The sequence below is a fragment of the Balaenoptera ricei genome, chromosome 16, assembly GCF_028023285.1.
Source record: "Balaenoptera ricei isolate mBalRic1 chromosome 16, mBalRic1.hap2, whole genome shotgun sequence".
NCBI lineage: Eukaryota > Metazoa > Chordata > Mammalia > Artiodactyla > Balaenopteridae > Balaenoptera > Balaenoptera ricei.
In genome coordinates this window covers 49987476-50005888 of record NC_082654.1, presented here as the reverse complement: position 1 = coordinate 50005888, position 18413 = coordinate 49987476, and the positions used below count along the sequence as shown (strand labels likewise).

Below are 18413 nucleotides of genomic sequence, written 5' to 3'. Positions count from 1 at the left end.
GTTTAGGTCCTAATGAGGGTCGGCTAGGGACATAAATTACACTTCTTGGGAATTGAGTATGCATAAAATAAGCTATTCAGAACTAAATGCCTTTCCAATGCAATATTCTCCTGAAATCATTTAATAGAAGTCTAATATTTAAAAAATAAAACATTACAATAAAGTACTCTCATGACATTACTAATTAAGCACAGAGTAATACAAATGATCTCAACCTTTATAATTATACTTCATGCAAAATCACAGTTATGTCTGCATGGAGGTTTGATATCTGTACCTGCCCTTAATTCATGATTCAAATATAGAATTGTATCACGAATTGTCTCAGTACTGGTCAGTCTCCCTCAGACCTACTAGCTTAACTCCTTTCTGCTACTTGAACATGCCAGCCTTTTTCCTGCCTTGGGATCTTGAATTTACATGTTTCCCCTGCCTAGAGTGCTTTTTCCTCCAGCTCTCCCACATGGATGGCTCTCCAATTTCATTTCCACAGAGAGGCCTCACACATGAATATACATAATCACTCCCTATCAGGTCACTCTTTGTTTTTTCTTGGCTGCATTGGGTCTTCGTTGCTGCGAGGGAGCTTTCTCTAGTTGCGGCTAGCGGGGGCTACTCTTCGTTGCGGTGCACGGGCTTCTTATTGCGGTGGCTTCTCTTGTTGCGGAGCACGGGCTCTAGGTGCACGGGCTTCAGTAGTTGTGGCTCGCAGGCTCTAGAGCGCAGGTTCATTAGTTGTGGAGCACGGGCTTAGCTGCTCCGCGGTATGTGGGATCTTCCTGGACCAGGGCTTGAACCCGTGTTCCCTGCATTGGCAGGCAGATTCTTAACCACTGCGCCACCAGGGAAGATTCTTAACCACTGCGCTACCAGGGAAGTCCCAGGTCACTCTTTGTATAGCACTCATGCCACCTAACACAGACAGATGATCCAGCTTATTTGCTTGCTTGGTAATTAACTAAATTTCCCAGTAGGTTGTAAAGTCTGTGAATAAAAGCACCCTGACTAGCTTGTTCATCATTGTATCCCCATCACACAGCACTGCCTGTGCTAGTAGATATTTTCTTTATGAATGAATGAAGAATAAAGTACAGATCAGAGGACTTCCCTAGTGGTCCAGTGGTTAAGACTCCGTGCTTCCACTGTAGGGGGCATGGTTTCAGTCCCTGGTCAGGGAACTAAGATCCCGCATGCCCCTCAGCATGGCCAGAAAAAAAAAAACAAAACAAAACCCAGATCAGGCAGCCATTCAAAGTTCCCACTGTCTTTAAGGAGTAAAAGACTCAAGTTTGAGGAGGAAATAACTTGGCTTGTTTCAAATGATAAGAAAAGAATCACAAAGTTAAAAATGCATGTACGTGAAGGTTTTGCATCCATTGGATGTATTAAGAAATTATATTTGAACTTGGACACTGAGGGCTTGTAGTTAAAACTAGAACTCTATCATGGTTAACTTAAACAATTAAGGGGGATATATTGGAAGTATACAGGAGTATGTCATAGTACATAGGACAAGAGTGATGGGTTTCAGGGGGACTTGGAACTAGGAGCTGTAAAGCTTTTTGGGTCCCAGGCACCATCTCCATGGATCTGCTTTATTCATTCAGTCTAGACTTTCCCTGCTTCTCAACCTTATGGAAAGCAGATGGTTACTCTGTAGCTCCTATTTTACTTTTCCTTTTAAGAGACCAGTTCCATTTCTAAATTCCCAGCAAAGAGAATCTGATTGCCTAGATTGAATTTGATTCAGTCAGCTGTGGCCTGGAGGACAGGGTCAAAAAGTAGGCAGTTCCCTGTCGGTCCAGTGGTTAGGACTCTGCACTTCCATTGCACGGGGTATGGAACTAAGATCCCTCATGCTGCACTAAGCGGCCAAAAAAAAAAAAGAAAAAAAAGTACCAGTTGGAGTATCTGAGCTTATTTCAGAGGGTGAGGGAACAATTAAGGGGGTTATTTGTGGTCTGGTAGACACACAAAGATATTCACTATCAAAGATGTTTATGTTCACTAGCCTGGAGAGGTGTACATTATAGAATATTTAGTTTAAAAAAGTAGGTTATAGGGGCTTCCCTGGTGGCGCAGTGGTTGAGAATCTGCCTGCCAATGCAGGGGACACGGGTTCGAGCCCTGGTCTGGGAAGATCCCACATGCCGCAGAGCAACTGGGCCCGTGAGCCACAATTACTGAGCCTGCGCGTCTGGAGCCTGTGCTCCACAACAAGAGAAGCCACGACAGTGAGAGGCCCGTGCACTGCGATGAAGAGTGACCCCTGCTCGCCACAAGTAGAGAAAGCCCTCGCACAGAAAACGAAGACCCAACACAGCCATAAATAAATAAATAAATAAAAATTAAAAAAAAAAAAAGGTAGGTTATAAAACTTCATGTATAATAGGATCCCATTTTAATAAAAGTGGATATATAAGTATGTATATACACATTAAAATATCTGGAAATACAGGGACTTCCCTGGTGGTGCAGTGGTTGAGAATCTGCCTGCCAATGCAGGGGACACAGGTTCGATCCCTGGTCTGGGAAGATCCCACATGCCGTGGAGCAACTAAGCCCATGCGCCACAACTACTGAGCCTGCTCTCTAGAGCCTGCGAGCCACAACTGCTGAGCCCGTGTGCCGCAGCTACTGAAGCCTGCGTGCCTAGAGCCCGTGCTCCGCAACAAGAGAAGCCACTGCAACGAGAAGCCCATGCACCGCAACGAAGATTAGCCCCCCATTCACCACAACTAGAGAAAGCCTGTGCGCAGAAAGGAAGACCCAACACAGCCAAAAATAAATAAATAAATAAATAAATTTTAAAAAAATCTGGAAATACAGATACTAAAATGCTAGCAGTGGCTATTTCTATATAGTAGTATTATGTGCTTTTTATTTTTTCTTTATACCTTTAGTTTGAATTTTATGCATGTATGGAGTCTGCATTTATTTTTTAAACCTTTTAGTATAAAAAACTTCAAACAGGGACTTCCCTGGTGACGCAGTAGTTAAGAATCTGCCTGCCAATGCAGGGGACATGGGTTCGAGCCCTGGTCCAGGAGGATCCCACATGCCGTGGAGCAATTAAGCCTGTGCGCCACAAGTACTGAGCCTGCGCTCTAGAGCCCGTGAGCCACAACTACTGAGCCCATGTGCCACAACTACTGAAGCCCGTGTGCCTAGAGCCCATGCTCCATAACAAGAGAAGCCACCGCAATGAGAAGCCTGTGCACCGCAACGAAGAGTAGCCCCCGCTCGCCACAACTAGAGAAAGCCTGAGCACAGCAGCGAAGACCCAATGCAGCCAAAAATAAATAAATGAATAAATATATTTTTTAAAAAACTTCAAACATATAGACAGAATAATATAATCAACTGAAGTACCCATTATCCATTTTATTGAAACATGGGCAATCTTATCTTACCTATTACTTTTCTTTTACTGTCTAAATATTTTACAAAAAGTATATTTTATTTTATAATTTAAAAATTAAAGCAAATTTTTTTCCTTTAAAAAGTAGATAATATTTGGAATATCTAGCTAACAATTCGAGAAAAAAATAAGAATTAAACTTATACTTTATATTTGTGCCAAAATAAATTCCAGGTGCATTAGAAATTCAAATATTTTAAAAAAAGAGCAATGAGTACTAGAAGAAAATATAAGTGAACTTATTTGGAACCCAAAGACTAGTAGGTTAAATAAAATATAGCAACAAAAAACTGCATTAAAAATCAACTAAAAATCACTATATACAAAATTAAAATGCAAGTGAAAAACCAGAAAAAAATTGCATTTTGTCAGAAAGTAATGCCATATGCAAAAGAAAAATACTTGTACGAATAAATGGGCAATAGATATGAACAGGCAAGTACCCAAAGAGGAAATTAAAGTGGCCAATAAATGTATGAAAATAGTTACTCTTACTAGTAATGGAAGACAGACAAATAAAATAATAATCACAGCTGATTTTTCTCCTAAGAAATCAATAGAGAAGATATGGGGAAATAGCCACTCTCCTAAACTACTGAAGATGTAAATTGGCAAACCTTTCTTTTTCTTTTTTGTTTTTCTAACTGAAGTATAATTGACTTACAGTGTATTAGTTTCGGGGTAAAACCTTTCTTGAGGACAATTGACAATGCATATGAAAGCCTTAGAATTTGGAATACCTTTGGCCTAACAATTATAATTAATAGGAATTTATCACGGTTGTGCATAGAGATGTAGCTAAAAATATTTTATCACAGTACTATTTATAATAGTGAAAAATAAGAAACATGCCCCAAAAGAGAGGATTACTCTAATAATTTTTAAGATTTTGGTATATCTGTGCAATGACATATTACGCAGTATTTTAAAATAATGTAGAATAATACTTAATGACATGTAAAAATATAGTTGACATAAGTAAAAATCAAACAAATTGAGAACAACTAGATGGCCACTAAAATATTAACTGTGTTTATTTTGAGGTGTTGATTATAGCTGCCATTTATTTCTTTGCTTATCTGTGATTTCTAAGCATGTATTTTATAACAAGGCAAGAAAGCTATTTTAAAATAGTGATTGGTTTTAAGCAACAGCTTGGAATATATATGCTTTAGTTCTTTTTAATGATGCTTTGTCTATACAGATGTATTGACTTGTTTTAAGACTGTCCACAAAAAAAAAGCTGTCCAATGAAAGAAAATGAGGAAGCTGGTAGGGTGTGTGAATTAGATTTATGGCCTGAAGTATGTGGGAAACTAAAAAGACAACTGTCATTAGAAAACTTAGTGCTAAGAGACCTCTTTTTGTTTTGATATAGTTTTAAAGTTGAATCTATTAATATATAGTCTGATTATTTGGCAAGAAGGTCTGTGCTACTGTGGTTCAGAATTATTACTAAGGGAATTAAAAATAGGAGCAACTGAGTCTAAATGCTTTTATTTTTGTTGTGGAAAAATTAGCTAAATAAGAAAACTAAGGGGACTTCCCTGGTGGCACAGTGGTTAAGACTCTGCACTCCCAATGCAGTGGGCCCAGGTTCTATCCCTGGTCAGGGAACTAGATCCCACATGCATGCCACAACTAACAGTTCGTATGTCACAACTAAAGAGCTCTCAAGCTGCAACTAAGGAGCCCATATGCCACAACTAAGGAGCCCGAGAGCCACAACTAAGGAAGCCCACCTGCCTCAACTAAGACCCAGTGCAACTAAATAAATAAATAAATAAATGAATAAATATAAAAGAAAACTAAGGTGTTGAAACATCAATGAGTAATATTGATTATGGCAGACGTCCATTTCTATGCCATTATTTTAAAATATCTTTTCTGCAGATATCAAAATGCGAGTTTGCTACTTTGAAAAGCAGTTGGTTATGATAAATTATGACTGTTTAGGAGACCAAGTAATCTTTAGAAAAATTTTTGTTAAAATTATCTCTAGCGTTCTTATCTTATTGCCTTAATACAACATTGATATTTTGCCTCTTTATATCCAAATTCCTTAATGTGATGAAAGTTGTATTTAATTGATTTAATCAGGTCAATCTATTTAATCTGATTTTGAGCCTAGATAATTTCCTTTTTGGTAACTTTTTGTTTTTGTTTTGTTTAAGATTGTATTTGGGAATTTAAATATCTTTTTGTTCAGCGCAATTGCATCCTAGAGAACCTAGAATTGCATACGACACCATGGTCATCTTGTGAGTGCCTGTTTGAAGATGATATAAGGGCAATTACATTTAAAGCAAAATTTCAAAAAAACACAACCTCCTTTGTGAAGATGTCAGATTTAGCGACACACCTAGAGGATAAGCGTTCAGGTAAGACCTTTATTTATATAAGACATTGCTAGTTTTTTTTTTTTTAATAAATTTATTTATTTATTAATTTTTGGCTGCGTTGGGTATTCATTGCTGCGCTCGGGCTTTCTCTAATTGCGGTGAGTGGGGGCTGCTCTTCGTTGTGGTGCTCAGGCTTCTCATTGCGGTGGCTTCTCTTGTTGTGGAGCACGGGCTCTAGGCACGCGAGATTCAGTAATTGTGGCACACGGGCTCAGTAGTTGTGGCTCGTGGGCTCTGGAGCGCAGGCGCAGTAGTTGTGGCGCATGGGCTTAGTTGCTCCACAGCATGTGGGATCTTCCTGGACCAGGGCTTGAACCCATGTCCCCTGCATTGGCAGGAGGATTCTTAACCACTGCGTCACCAGGGAAGTCCGCTAGTTTTAATATAAGCAAAGAAGCTGCCATTTGTGGGGAAAATGTGTAATTGAATATAAAAGTGAAATGTAGATCTCTGTAAGTAACTGAAACAGATACTGACATCTGCCTAACATTTTGCCTACAATCCTTTGAGGTTAATTTGTAATTATTAGGGATTACCTAAAAATATTTTTTGCATGTAGTTAAAAGCAGCTTATCATTTAATAAGCCAGAAATAGAAAAATGACTGTAGCCAGAATCACTGTTGAGATAAACATTTTATCAAGTTACTAAGCTATCATCTATCTATACATGAGTGTTAAAAGTTAACATTGATACAGAATTTACAGAATTTACTTACTGCTTTGTATAATGTAATAACATACTTCCTGAACTCAAATATGCGTGTGTGAGTGTGAGTGTGTGTATAAATTTCATTCTCAGAAGCATACTACATGGAAGAATGCCTGATGAATTTTATACACACACTCACACAATTTCCATGAACTAAATATAATTAATTTATTTTGAGTGCAGTAGTAAAAGGAGTATGTTTTAGGTTCAAAATGCTATACACTTTGGAATGAAGAGAGAGTAAAATAGTGAAAATAACTAGATAAACTGCTACAATTTTAGTGGGAAATACTTTTCACTAAATTGCATTCCTAACTACAGAAATGATGCTAAAAAGATGCTAACTCCTGGTTGAAGGTATAACAAATTAAACAGCATTTAAAGCTATAGTTAAGGTTGCTAAATGCCAGTAATGAGTAAATGTCAGTGATTATCAGTTTTGGAAACTAATAGAAAGTTTTCCAGCAGCTACTATAGCAAATGTATTTATTTATTTTTAAATATTTATTTATTTATTTATTTTTGGCTGCGTTGGGTCTTCGTTGCTGCGTGCGGGCTTTTCTGTTGTCAAGGCAAGTGGGGGTTACTCTTCGATGCGGTGTGCGGGCTTCTCATTGCTGTGGCTTCTCTTGTTGCGGAGCATGGGCTCTAGGTGTGCGGGCTTCAGTAGTTGTGGTGCGTGGGCTTAGCATTCGTGGCTTGCGGGCTGTAAAGTGCAGGCTTAGTAGTTAGGGCGCACGGGCCCAGTTGCTCCACAGCATGTGGGATCTTACCAGACCAGGGCTTGAACCCGTGTCCCTTGCACTGGCAGACAGATTCCCAACCACGGCGCCACCAGGGAAGTCCATAGCAAATGTATTCAGAGGGCAAGTAAGGGTTGAAAAAAATGAGATGTTTCTGCAGGTTTATTGTTAGATAATTTAAGTTTTTTAATGAAGAAGAAAAATTTGGTCAAAAATTTTCCTCAGAATTTGTGTAAGATTACTATATTTGGTGCTTTTATAGGTTGAGTTATTGAGAATAACTCAGGAACTTTGGATCTTGATACTGAATTTTAACTTTATTCTCCAGTCTGCATAAATAATTTTCTGAATTCTTATAGATGGTTTTAGATTTTGTTAAATGCTAAATGTGTTTTAAGTGGACTAAGATTATTTTAACAGTTTTTCTAGTGAAAAGAATCTGGTCCCAAATAAAATAAGTTGAAGCTCCTAAGAGATCACATGCTAAGATTCTCAACTATATTTCTTGGGCTTTTTTACTAGCATGCTATGCCCACTTTTGGTTCATCCACAGAAATGTAAGAGTTGTGTCATATGCAGTTAATAGGATACTTCAGAGTTAGTGGTTTTCTTTTTTAAAAAATAATTATTTATTTATTTATTTTTTGGCTGCATTGGGTCTTCGTCGCTGTGCGTGGGCTTTTCTCTAGTTGCGGAGAGCGGGGTCTACTCTTTGTTGCGGTGAGCGGTCTTCTCATTGTGGTGGCTTCTCTTGTGAAGCACGGGCTTTAGGCACGTGGGCTTCAGTAGTTGTGGCTCACAGGCTCTAGAGCGCAGGCTCAGTAGTTGTGGCACACGTGCTTAGTTGGTTCACGGCATGTGGAATCTTCCCGGACCAGGGCTTGAACCCGTGTCCCCTGCACTGGCAGGCAGGAACCACTGTGTCACCAGGAAAGTCCAGAGTTAGTGCTTTTCAAATGTGATTCAGAGTGTCAGCTTAAAAAAAAATTTTTTTTTTTTTTAAATTGGAATGACCATTCTTAAATTTTTATTTATTTATTTATTTATTTTTGGCTGTGTTGGGTCTTCGTTTCTGTGCGAGGGCTTTCTCTAGTTGTGGCGAGCGGGGGCCACTCTTCATCGCGCTGCGCAGGCCTCTCACTATCGTGGCCTCTCTTGCTGCGGAGCACAGGCTCCAGATGCACAGGCTCAGTAGTTGTGGCTCACGGGCCTAGCTGCTCCGCAGCATGTGGGATCTTCCCGGACCAAGGCTCGAACCCGTGTCCCCTGCATTGGCAGGCAGATTCTTAACCACTGCGCCACCAGGGAAGCCCTAACAGGGTTTTTGGGATGTAATTTTCACACAGGAAATTACCCTTTTTTAAAGCATGCACATTCACATTGGTGAGTTTTGACATGAAACCCGTGCAACCGTCACCACAGTCATGAAACCGTCAGCTGTCTCTCTGTAATCTCTTCTGACTCCTCATCCCTGCCCCCGATTCTTCCAGGCAATCAATCTGCTTTCTGTCAGTAGAGATTACTTTGAATTCTCTATGGTTTTATATACATGGACTCATGCAGTACGTACATTGTTTTGTTTGGCGTCTTTAACTTAGCAAATTCTTTGAGTTGTATCTATGTGGTTGTGTGTATCAGTAGTACATATTATATGAATATACTGTGATTTGTTTATCTGTTCAGCTGTGGATGGACATCTGGATTGTTTCCAGTTCTTGGCTATTATAAATAAAGCTTCTATAAACATTCAACTATAAGGCATTACATAGTCTTTCTTTTTTCATGAGTAAATACCTAGGAACTGAGTCAATAGCTGGATTATATGGTAGGCATATGTTTAACTTTTAAAGAAACTGCCAAAAAATAAAAATAAAGAAACTGCCTAACTGTTTTCCAAAGTAGTTGTACCATTTTACATTTCCACCAGCAGTGTATGAGAGTTCTGTTTTTTCCACACCTACCTCAACACTTGGTATGGACATTCTTTTTAATTTTGTTCATTCTAATAGGTGTGTAGTAATGGGTCATTGTGGTTTTAATTTGCATTTCCTTATTGACTGATGGTGTTGAACATCTTTTATGTACTTTATTGCCAACTATATATCTTCTTTGATGAAGTGTCGATTGAAATCTTTTGCCTACCTAAAAAAATTGACTTGATTTATTGAATTTTGAGAGTTCTTTATGTTCTGGGTAAAAATTATTTCTCTGTCTTTTTTTTTCTTTTTTTTTTTTTTGGCTGTGCTGTGCAGTTTTCAGGATCTCAGTTCCCAGACCAGGGACTGAACATGGGTCACGGCAGTGAAAGCCCAGAATCCTAACCACTAGGCCACCAGGGAACTCCCTGGGTAAAAATTCTCTATCAACTATAAGCTTTGCAAAAATGTTGCTTGTCTTTTGCTTGCCTTTGTTGTAGTCTTTTACTTGTCTTTTCATTATTTTACCCAGGTCTTTTGAAGAGCACAAGTTTTAAATTTTAATGAAGTCCAGTTTATCCATTTATTCTTGTATGAATTGTGCTTTTGGTGTCATTTCTAGGAAATCTTTGCCTAACCCAATGTCACAAAAATTTATCTCCTACATGTTATTCTAAAAGCTTTAGAGTTTTAGGTTTTAAATTTGGGTTTATGATCTATTTTGAGTTAATTTTGTATGTAACGTGAGGTATGGCTTGAAGTTGGGGTTTTTTTTGTTTGTTTTTTGCTGTATGACTATCCAGTTGTTCAAGCACTAGTTGTTGGAAAGATTATTCCATTGAATTGCCTTTGCACCTTTGTCAAAATCAGTTGTCCACATGTATGTTCTATTTCTGGACTTCCTTCTGTTTTATTGATCTATTTGTCTATCTTTCCACCAATAGCACACTATTTTGATTACTTAAGTTTTATACTGATAAGTCTTGAAGTCAGATATTGTTAGCCTTCCAACTTTGTTCTTTTCAAAGTTGTTTTGGCTGTTCTATAACCTTTGCATTTCCATGTGGATTTTAGAATCAGTTTGTCAATTTCTACAAAAAAAGCCTACTGGGATTTTGATTGGGATTGTGTTGAAGCTATAGATTAATTTGGGGAAGAACTGAAGCATCTAACACTGAGTTTGCCAATCCATGAACAAGATGTATCTCTCCATTTGTTTAGATCTTCTTTAATTCCTTAGCTGTGTTTTATAGTTTTCAGAGTATAGGACTTTCACATTGTTTGTCAGACATACCCCTAGTTTCTATTTTTATGCTATTATAAATGGTATTTTTTTTAAATTTTATTTATTTATTTATTTACTTATGGCTGTGTTGGGTCCTCACTTCCCTGCGAGGGCCTTCTCCAGCTGCGGCAAGCGGGGGCCACTCCTCATCGCGGTGCGCGGGCCTCTCACCATCGCGGCCCCTCTTGTTGCTGAACACAGGCTCCAGACGTGCAGGCTCAGCAACTGTGGCTCACGGGCCCAGCCGCTCCGCGGCACGCGGGATCCTCCCAGACCAGGGCTCGAACCCGCGTTCCCTGCACCGGCAGGCAGATTCTCAACCACTGCGCCACCAGGGAAGCCCCATAAATGGTATTTTTAAGAATTTCAGTTTTAATTGTTTATTGGTAATATGTAGAAATACAGTTGATTTTCGTATATTGACCTTGTATTTTGTAACTTTGCTACACCCACTAAACTCAATAGCAACTCTTTGGTGGATTTGGATTTTCTACATAGATGGTCATTTTACTTGTGTTAAGACAGTTTTACTTCTTTCTTTCCAGTCTGGATGCCTTTTATTTATTTTTCTTTCCTCGTTACACTTGATAGCTCCTCTAATACCATATTGAAAAAAAGTTGTAAGAGCAAGCATTTTTACCTTGTTTCTGATCTTAGGGAGAAAGCATTTATTCTTTCATTATTAAGTATGATATTGGCTGTATGTTTTTCATAGATGCCTTTATCAGGTTGATGAAGTTCCCTTTTATTCCTAGTTTTCTGAAAAAAAATTGTTTTTTAATTTTTTAAAAAAATTTATTTATTTTTGGCTGTGTTGGGTCTTTGTTGCTGTGTGCAGGCTTTCTCTAGTTGTGGCGAGCAGGGGCTACTCTTCGTTGCAGTGCATGGGCTTCTCATTGCGGTGGCTTCTCTTGTTGCAGAGCACGGACTCTAGGCACGCGGGCTTCAGTAGTTGTGGCACGTGGGCTCAGTAGTTGTGGTGTACGCGGCATGTGGGATCTTCTCGGACCAGGGCTTGAACTCGTGTCCCCTGCATTGGCAGGAGGATTCTTAACCACTGTGCCACCAGGGAAGTCCTGAAAAAAAATTTTTTTTAAATCAGAAATGGATGTTAGAATTTTTCAAATGATTTTTTTGCCATCGATTGAGATGATCATAGTTTTTTTCCAATCTTTTAATATAATTAATTACGTTGATTGATTTTTGCATATTAAACCAACTTTGCATTTCTGGGTTTTTTGGTTTTTTGGCCACGCCATGCATGGCTTGTGAGATCTTAGTTCCCTGACCAGGGATAGAACCTGGGCCCTTGGCAGTGGAAGCACGGAGACCTAACCGCTGGACCGCCAGGGAATTCTCACTAACATCTGTTAATAAGAATTTTTATGTCTGTGTTGTCTGCAGTTTTCTTTTCTTGTAGTAACTGTTACCGAGTCCAAGCTCACTTTGCTCACCGCGTGACAGGCCAGTAAATTGGGAGATGAGGTGTTGAGGCAAGGAATATGACTTTATTTGGAAAGCCAGCAGACCAAGAAGATGGTGGACTAGGGTCCCCAAAAGACCATCTTATCGGGGTCTGGATGCCAGTTTCTTTTATAGAGTCAGAGAGGGAAGTAAAGTAAAAAGGTAAAATAGAGAGGGAGAGGTGGCGAGGAAGTAAAGTAAAAAGGTCCATCAGTCTGGCAAAACATCTCCTGGAATGGCCAGCCTCAGTGAGGGGATGTGTTAATTTCTTCTTTCTTGCAGCCATTCACAGGTGGGCAGGGTTCCCTGAGGCAGGCCATTATATATGATTATAATAACAAAAGCAACGGAAAGCAAAGGTTAAAGTCAAAGAAACAGATCCAACATGGAGTCCCATTTAGTTCTTCCCTGTTACATATCTTTTTCCGGTTTTGGTGTTAGAGCAATGCCCTTAGAATGAGTTGGTATGTAGTTTTTCCTCTTCAGTTTTCTGGAAGAGTTTGTTTAGAATTAGATTGATTTCTTCTGTATGTGTTTGGTAGAACTCAGGGAAGCCATCTGGGCCTGAAGTTTTATTATTGGAAGGTTTAACTACAAATTAAATTTACTTAATAGATATAGGGCTATTTTGGTTATCTGTTTCTTCTTGAGTGAGCTTTGGTAGTTTGTATCTTTCAAGAAATCTGTTCATTTCATCTAGGTTGTTGGCACAACAACAGCAACAACAATTTATTGGCATAAAGTTATGATATTCTCTTATCATCCTTTTTGATATATGTAGAATGTATAGTAATATTTGTAACAGGGAAGAGGTAAATCGGACTCAACGTTGGACCTGTTTGACTTTAACCTTTGCTTTTCATTGCTTTTGTTATTATAATCATACATAATGGCCTGCCTCAGGGAACCCTGCCCACCTGTGAATGGCTGCAAGAAAGAAGAAACTAACACATCCCCTCACCAAGGCTTGGTCATTCCAGGAGATGTTTTGCAAGATTGATGGCCCTTTTACTTTACTTCCTCACCACCTCTCCCTCTCTGATTGTATAAAAGAAACTGGCATCCAGACCCAGAAAAGATGGTTTTTCAGAGACAATATTCTGCCATCTTCTCGGTCTGCCGGCTTTCCAAATAAAGTCATATTCCTTGCCTCAACTCCTGGTCTCCGATTCATTGGCCTGTCTGGTGGTGAACAGAGCAAGCTTGGACTCATAACAGTATTACCTGATATTGCTAATTTGTGTCCTCTCTCTTTTTTTTTACTGATCATTTTCGCTAGAGTTTTACCAATTTTATTAATCTTCTCAAATAACTACCTTTTATATTCATTAATTTTCTCTGTTTTTCTATTCCATTGATTTCTTGTCTGATCTTTATTTTTCCTTTCTTCTGCTTTCTTGGGTTTCACTTTTTTACCTTTCTTAAGGTGGAAATTGTGGTCGTTGATATGAGACTTTTTTTTTCCCAATGTAGGAGTTTAGTGCCATAAATTTTCCTCCAAGTACAGCTTCTAAGTTCTCTATCCAGTGCACTATGGATTACAAGATTTTCCACTCTAGCTGGTGGGAAGATACACTACTCCCAGCTCTGTGCAAGCTTCAGTGATTGTTCCCAGTAATCCTTTTCCATGGTTCTTTCCTTGGCCTCTGGTCACATATATTGGTCAATACTCAGTTGAATTCTCCAAGGGGTGGACCCTCTGCATTTCTCCAGAGTTCTCCCTCTGCACTTCTCCAGAGTTCTCTCTCTTTGCAGCTCTCATCTATCTAGTGCTCTGCCCTGAGAACTCTAGCCATACTAGCCTTCCAGACTCAAAGCTCTGTCTCCTCTCAACTCAGGGAAACCACCAGTCTCTGCCTGGGTACCCTTTCCTTCACCACAGCCAGGAAACTCTCTTTGTAAGCTGGGGCAGTCACCAGGCTTACATCTTTTGCTTCTCATCTGTTAGGGATCACTGTCCTTTGTTGTCTGATATCTGATGTCTTGAGAATTGTTGTGTCATACATTTTGTTTGGTTTTTGGTTGTTTCAAGTGTCTTAACTATTTTTATACACAACACTTCTGACATCAAATGTATGGGGTTTTTTTGTTTGTTTTTTTGTTTTTGTTTTTTTCACACCAATAGCCATTTCTGTAACTCTGAACACCAACTCGGTGTCCTACAGTTCAATATTGATGCTACCTGCTTGGAGTTAGTATCAGACTCCACAGGTTTAAGAGCTCAGTCCCACAGGACTGTCCTCACTCCAGATGCCAGTCTCAAGTATTAGGTACCCCGGGTACCCTTCTGTCTGACTTGGCTACAAAGTTGGGAGTTCCCACAGCCCTCCCCACTTTCAGGCTCAGTAATTTGCTAGAACTGCTCACAGAACTCAGGAACTCTCTTTGTTTACATACCAGTTTATTATAAAGGATACAACTCAGGAACAGCCAAATGGAAGAGATACATAGGGCAAGGTATGGGGGAAGGGGCGTGGAGCGTCCATGCACTCTCCAGGTGCACCAACCTCCCAGCATCTCAATGTGTTCATCAATCCAGAGGCTCCTTGAACCCTGTTTAAGGTTTTTAATCAAGGTCTCATCGTGTAGGCGTTATTGATGAAATCATTGCCCATTGGTGATTAGCTCAATCTCCAGCCCCTTTCCCCTCTGCAGAGGTCAGTGGGTAGGGCTGAAAGTTCTAACCATCTAATCTGCCTTGGTTCTTTTGGTGACCAGCCCTCATCCTGAAGCTACCTATGGGCCCCAGTCACCAGTCATCTCATTAGCAAAGAAAGATACTCTTATCACTCTGGGAGATTTCCAAGAGTTTTTGGACCTGTGTGCTGGGAACTAAGGACAAAGACCGAATATTTACTTTTTATTATATCACAAGGTAGGAGCATAAATCCAGTCGCTTACTCTACCTTGGCCAAATGCCAGGTTAAAATTTTACAAGTTGTGTTAATTCAGGTATGTGTGTTTGAATATTTTCCAAGATGTGATTATAGGTTAGCATTATTACATTATAAAACTAAGCTAAGGAGAATGCAAGTAGAAAACAAAAACAACAACACCTCTCAAAATATCCACCTTTTAATTGAATACAGAGATTTATTCTCAGAGAAGAACTCCATATACCCACTTCTACATGGAAACATTTATTGATATTGTGACCAAACGCAAGTTCGTGTGCCGGATGCACAGTGAGGCCAAACAAACCAAAATGTCAGAGTTCGGAGCAGAGAAAGATTTATTGCAGGGCCAAGCAAGGAGAATGGGCAGCTCATGTTCAAAAAATCCCAACTCCCTGGTGGTTTTCAGGGAGAAGTCTTATGGGCAGTATTTGGGGTGAGAGATGCAGGGTGGTGCTCTGGGAATCTGTGTGCTCAGCCTGAAGTTACCATCCTCCACTTGGGTTGGGGCCTTAGTTCCTGCAGAAGAGCTCAAAGATACTGTTATGTATATTCCATGAGAAGGAACCAGGACCCTGCCCCACTGCTGTACTACTGTTTCTTGACTTCTCCTCCCTTGTTTCTGCATCTCCTCCCTTCGTTGATTAGCAACTGTTTGAATCTGCTCTTCGGAACTCAGGGAAGATCAAGGAGGCTGAATGAAGCCTATTTCCTACAAACAAGAAATGAGGACACAGAAAGGATTTGTACCTGGGAGAGCCCCACAGGGTCCTACTCTGTTTCAGTACTAACAGTTAAGTTAAATTAATAATACTTCTGGAAAATAAACACAGATGATAGAAAATTTACAAATTTTTATACCAAACAAAATTTTGATACAACTTTCAAAAATGGAAGTAAGTGGCTATAGAAACTCTAGATTTATACTAGTTGGTGAAATCTTGGGTAGTGTTGTAGTGCCATGTAAATTTCTAACCCAGTTTCATATTTATATGTCCTTCCTGTCCCCGCCCCCCCACCCCCAAAGCCCCACAGGCTTGTGGAGCTGGTCACTGCAAGAAGAATGCCATAGGCAGTAGAGGGGCTACATTTAATTTGGTGTCACAGAGAAGTCTACTCTGTTATCTACCTTTTACATAAAACAGCTACTTGCTGGGATTGGAGACCTAGAATTAGATTTTAAAATAAAAATAAACAATATTATGGACAACAACAAATTAGGTGGCTACAGTTTTGATGATTAATGGTACTAAGTATATAAACTGACCAATTTGGGGGATGAGGCTGGGAATTGGGACTATTCTTGCAAACCCTGGAGGTGTACTCCCCAGTGGGAAACCATGCAAAAACTTCGTGCTGTTATAGTCAGTCCCTGGTTGTGAAACTGAGCAGGACCCTGCGGGGCCTTCCCAGGTACAAAAAACTTTCTGTGTCCCCAGTTTCTTATTTGCAGGATAAAGGCTTCAGCCTCCTAGACTTTCCTGAATACCAAAGAGTAGATTCCAACAGTGACTAACCAGGGAAGTAAGGGAATGCAGAAACAAAGAAGGAGCAGTCAAGAAATCATAGTGCAACTATTAAAGCAGGATCCTGGTTCCTGCTCAAGTAATATACATAACAGAATTTTTGAGTTCTTCTGCAGGAACTAAGGCCCCCCACACTAGTGGAAGATGGTTAACTACATGCTGAGACCCCAGACTGGTTGAAATCAGAAGTCTCATGATTGACAATCCTGGAACACCACCCTGTTACCTCACCATTAACCAATCAGAAGAAAGTCACACCCTGCAGCCCTCATCCCGAATTTTGCGCAGCAAAACTTCTCCCTAAACAAGTTCCTAACGCATAGCATAGGTAACTATATTTAATATCCTGTGGTAAACCATATGGAAAAGACAGTATGCAAGTAAACGACTCCAGGTACACATTTTTTTTTTTATTTTTATAAATTTATTTTATTTATTTATTTTTGGCTGCACTGGGTCTGCGTTGCTGTGCGCGGGCTTTCTCTAGTTGCAGCGAGCAGGGGCTACTCTTCGTTGCGGTGCGTGGGCTTCTCATCATCGTGGCTTCTTGTTGCGGAGCATGGGCTCTAGGCGCGTGGGCTTCGGTAGTTGTGGCTCCTGGGCTCTAGAGCACAGGCTCAGTAGTTGTGGTGCATGGGCTTAGTTGCTCCGCGGCATGTGGGATCTTCCTGGCCCAGGGCTCAAACCCATGTCCCCTGCATTGGCAGGCGGATTCTTAACCTCTGTGCCACCAGGGAAGCCTGTAGAGGCTGTAGAGCAGAGATTGGCACACTGTAAATCAACTGTATTTCAATAAAAACAAAAACAAAAACACTTCTCCCTGAAAACCATCAGGGAGTTTGGATTTTTTGAGCGTGAGCTGCTCATTCTCCTTGCTTGGCCCTGCAGTAAACCTTTCTCTGCTCCAAACTCTAACATTTCAGGTTGTTTAGCCTCAGTATGCACTGGGCACCCGAACTTGTGTTTGGTAACAGTATCCTGTGTTCACAGAGGCCCTTTTAGCTATTTTCAGTCTCTTGATGTTTAGCTATGAGGGTGGAATTCATAGTTTTTATCATTGTTTATGTGTTTTTAAGACAGACATGGGGAGAGCATGTGGAAATACAAGCAATGTTTTTCTAACCTATTTCATAGTTAAATAAAAGGCAGAAGAAAGGGAGATTAACAGGGGGAATTTCCCAAGAGGGTCTGCTTCCTTAGTAAAAGCCAGAGGGGTTGAGGCTGTGCCTGCCTCCTTGTAAAGAAATGAAGATTCTGGGAATTCTCTGGCGGTCCAGTGGTTAGGACCACGCTTTCACTGCAGTGGCCTGGGTTCAATTCCTGGTCGGGAACTAAGATCCCTCAAGCTGCGTGGTGCAGCCAAAAATTAAAAAAAAAGGAAGGAAGGGAGGAGGGGAGGAAGGAGGGAAGGGAGGAGGGGAGGAAGGAAGGAAGTATCCTGCCATCAGCAGAATATCAGTGCCCAGCAGGCCGTGAACCCCTTGAAAGCGGTATCCACATTCATCATGAACTTTTAATTCAAGAGTTGTGTAAATTTACAAAATGTTAGCAATTATATTAACATTCTTCTAAACTTATTGGGACTTCCCTGGTGGTCCAGTGATTAAGAATCTGCCTTCCAATGCAGAGGACGAGGGTTCGATCCCTGGTCAGGGAACTAAGATCCCACATGCCGTGGGGCAACTAAGCCCACGCGCCGCAAGTACTGAGCCTGCACACTCTGGATCCTGCGCGCCACAACTAGAGAGAAGCCCACGTGCTGCAACGAAGAGCCCATGCACCGCAACGAAAAACCCTGCATGCCACAACGAAGATCCCGCGTGCCGCAACTAAGACCCAACGCAGCCACATAAATAAATAAATAAATATTAAAAAAACAAAAAACATAGGTGAGCTATGCTTTAATAAAAATAAAATTACTGAGTTATTTCACTAAATAATTTCTTAGTGATTCATCACGTCTATGGAAAGGCGTGATGAAGAGTCTGCTATAGTTTATTAGGTATGCTGACCGCTACACACCCTTGTAATTTGTGTAGAGATATATGACAT

At 40.2% G+C, this 18413-nt stretch overlaps 1 protein-coding gene across 6 annotated transcripts in view; it reads left to right on the top strand.

Moving 5' to 3' along the window:
• The window catches only part of SHLD2 (shieldin complex subunit 2), a 101019-nt gene that overhangs the window by 68829 nt on the left and 13777 nt on the right, over positions 1 to 18413 (top strand). For 4 of the 6 annotated variants that reach the window (XM_059900656.1, XM_059900657.1, XM_059900658.1 and 1 more), the window contains exon 7: positions 5596 to 5802. The exons of the other annotated variants lie outside the window; for them this stretch is intronic. In XM_059900656.1, coding sequence (XP_059756639.1) covers positions 5596 to 5802 — 207 coding nt within the window. The remainder of the gene's footprint in view (positions 1 to 5595; positions 5803 to 18413) is intronic. 6 annotated transcript variants of the gene reach the window in all.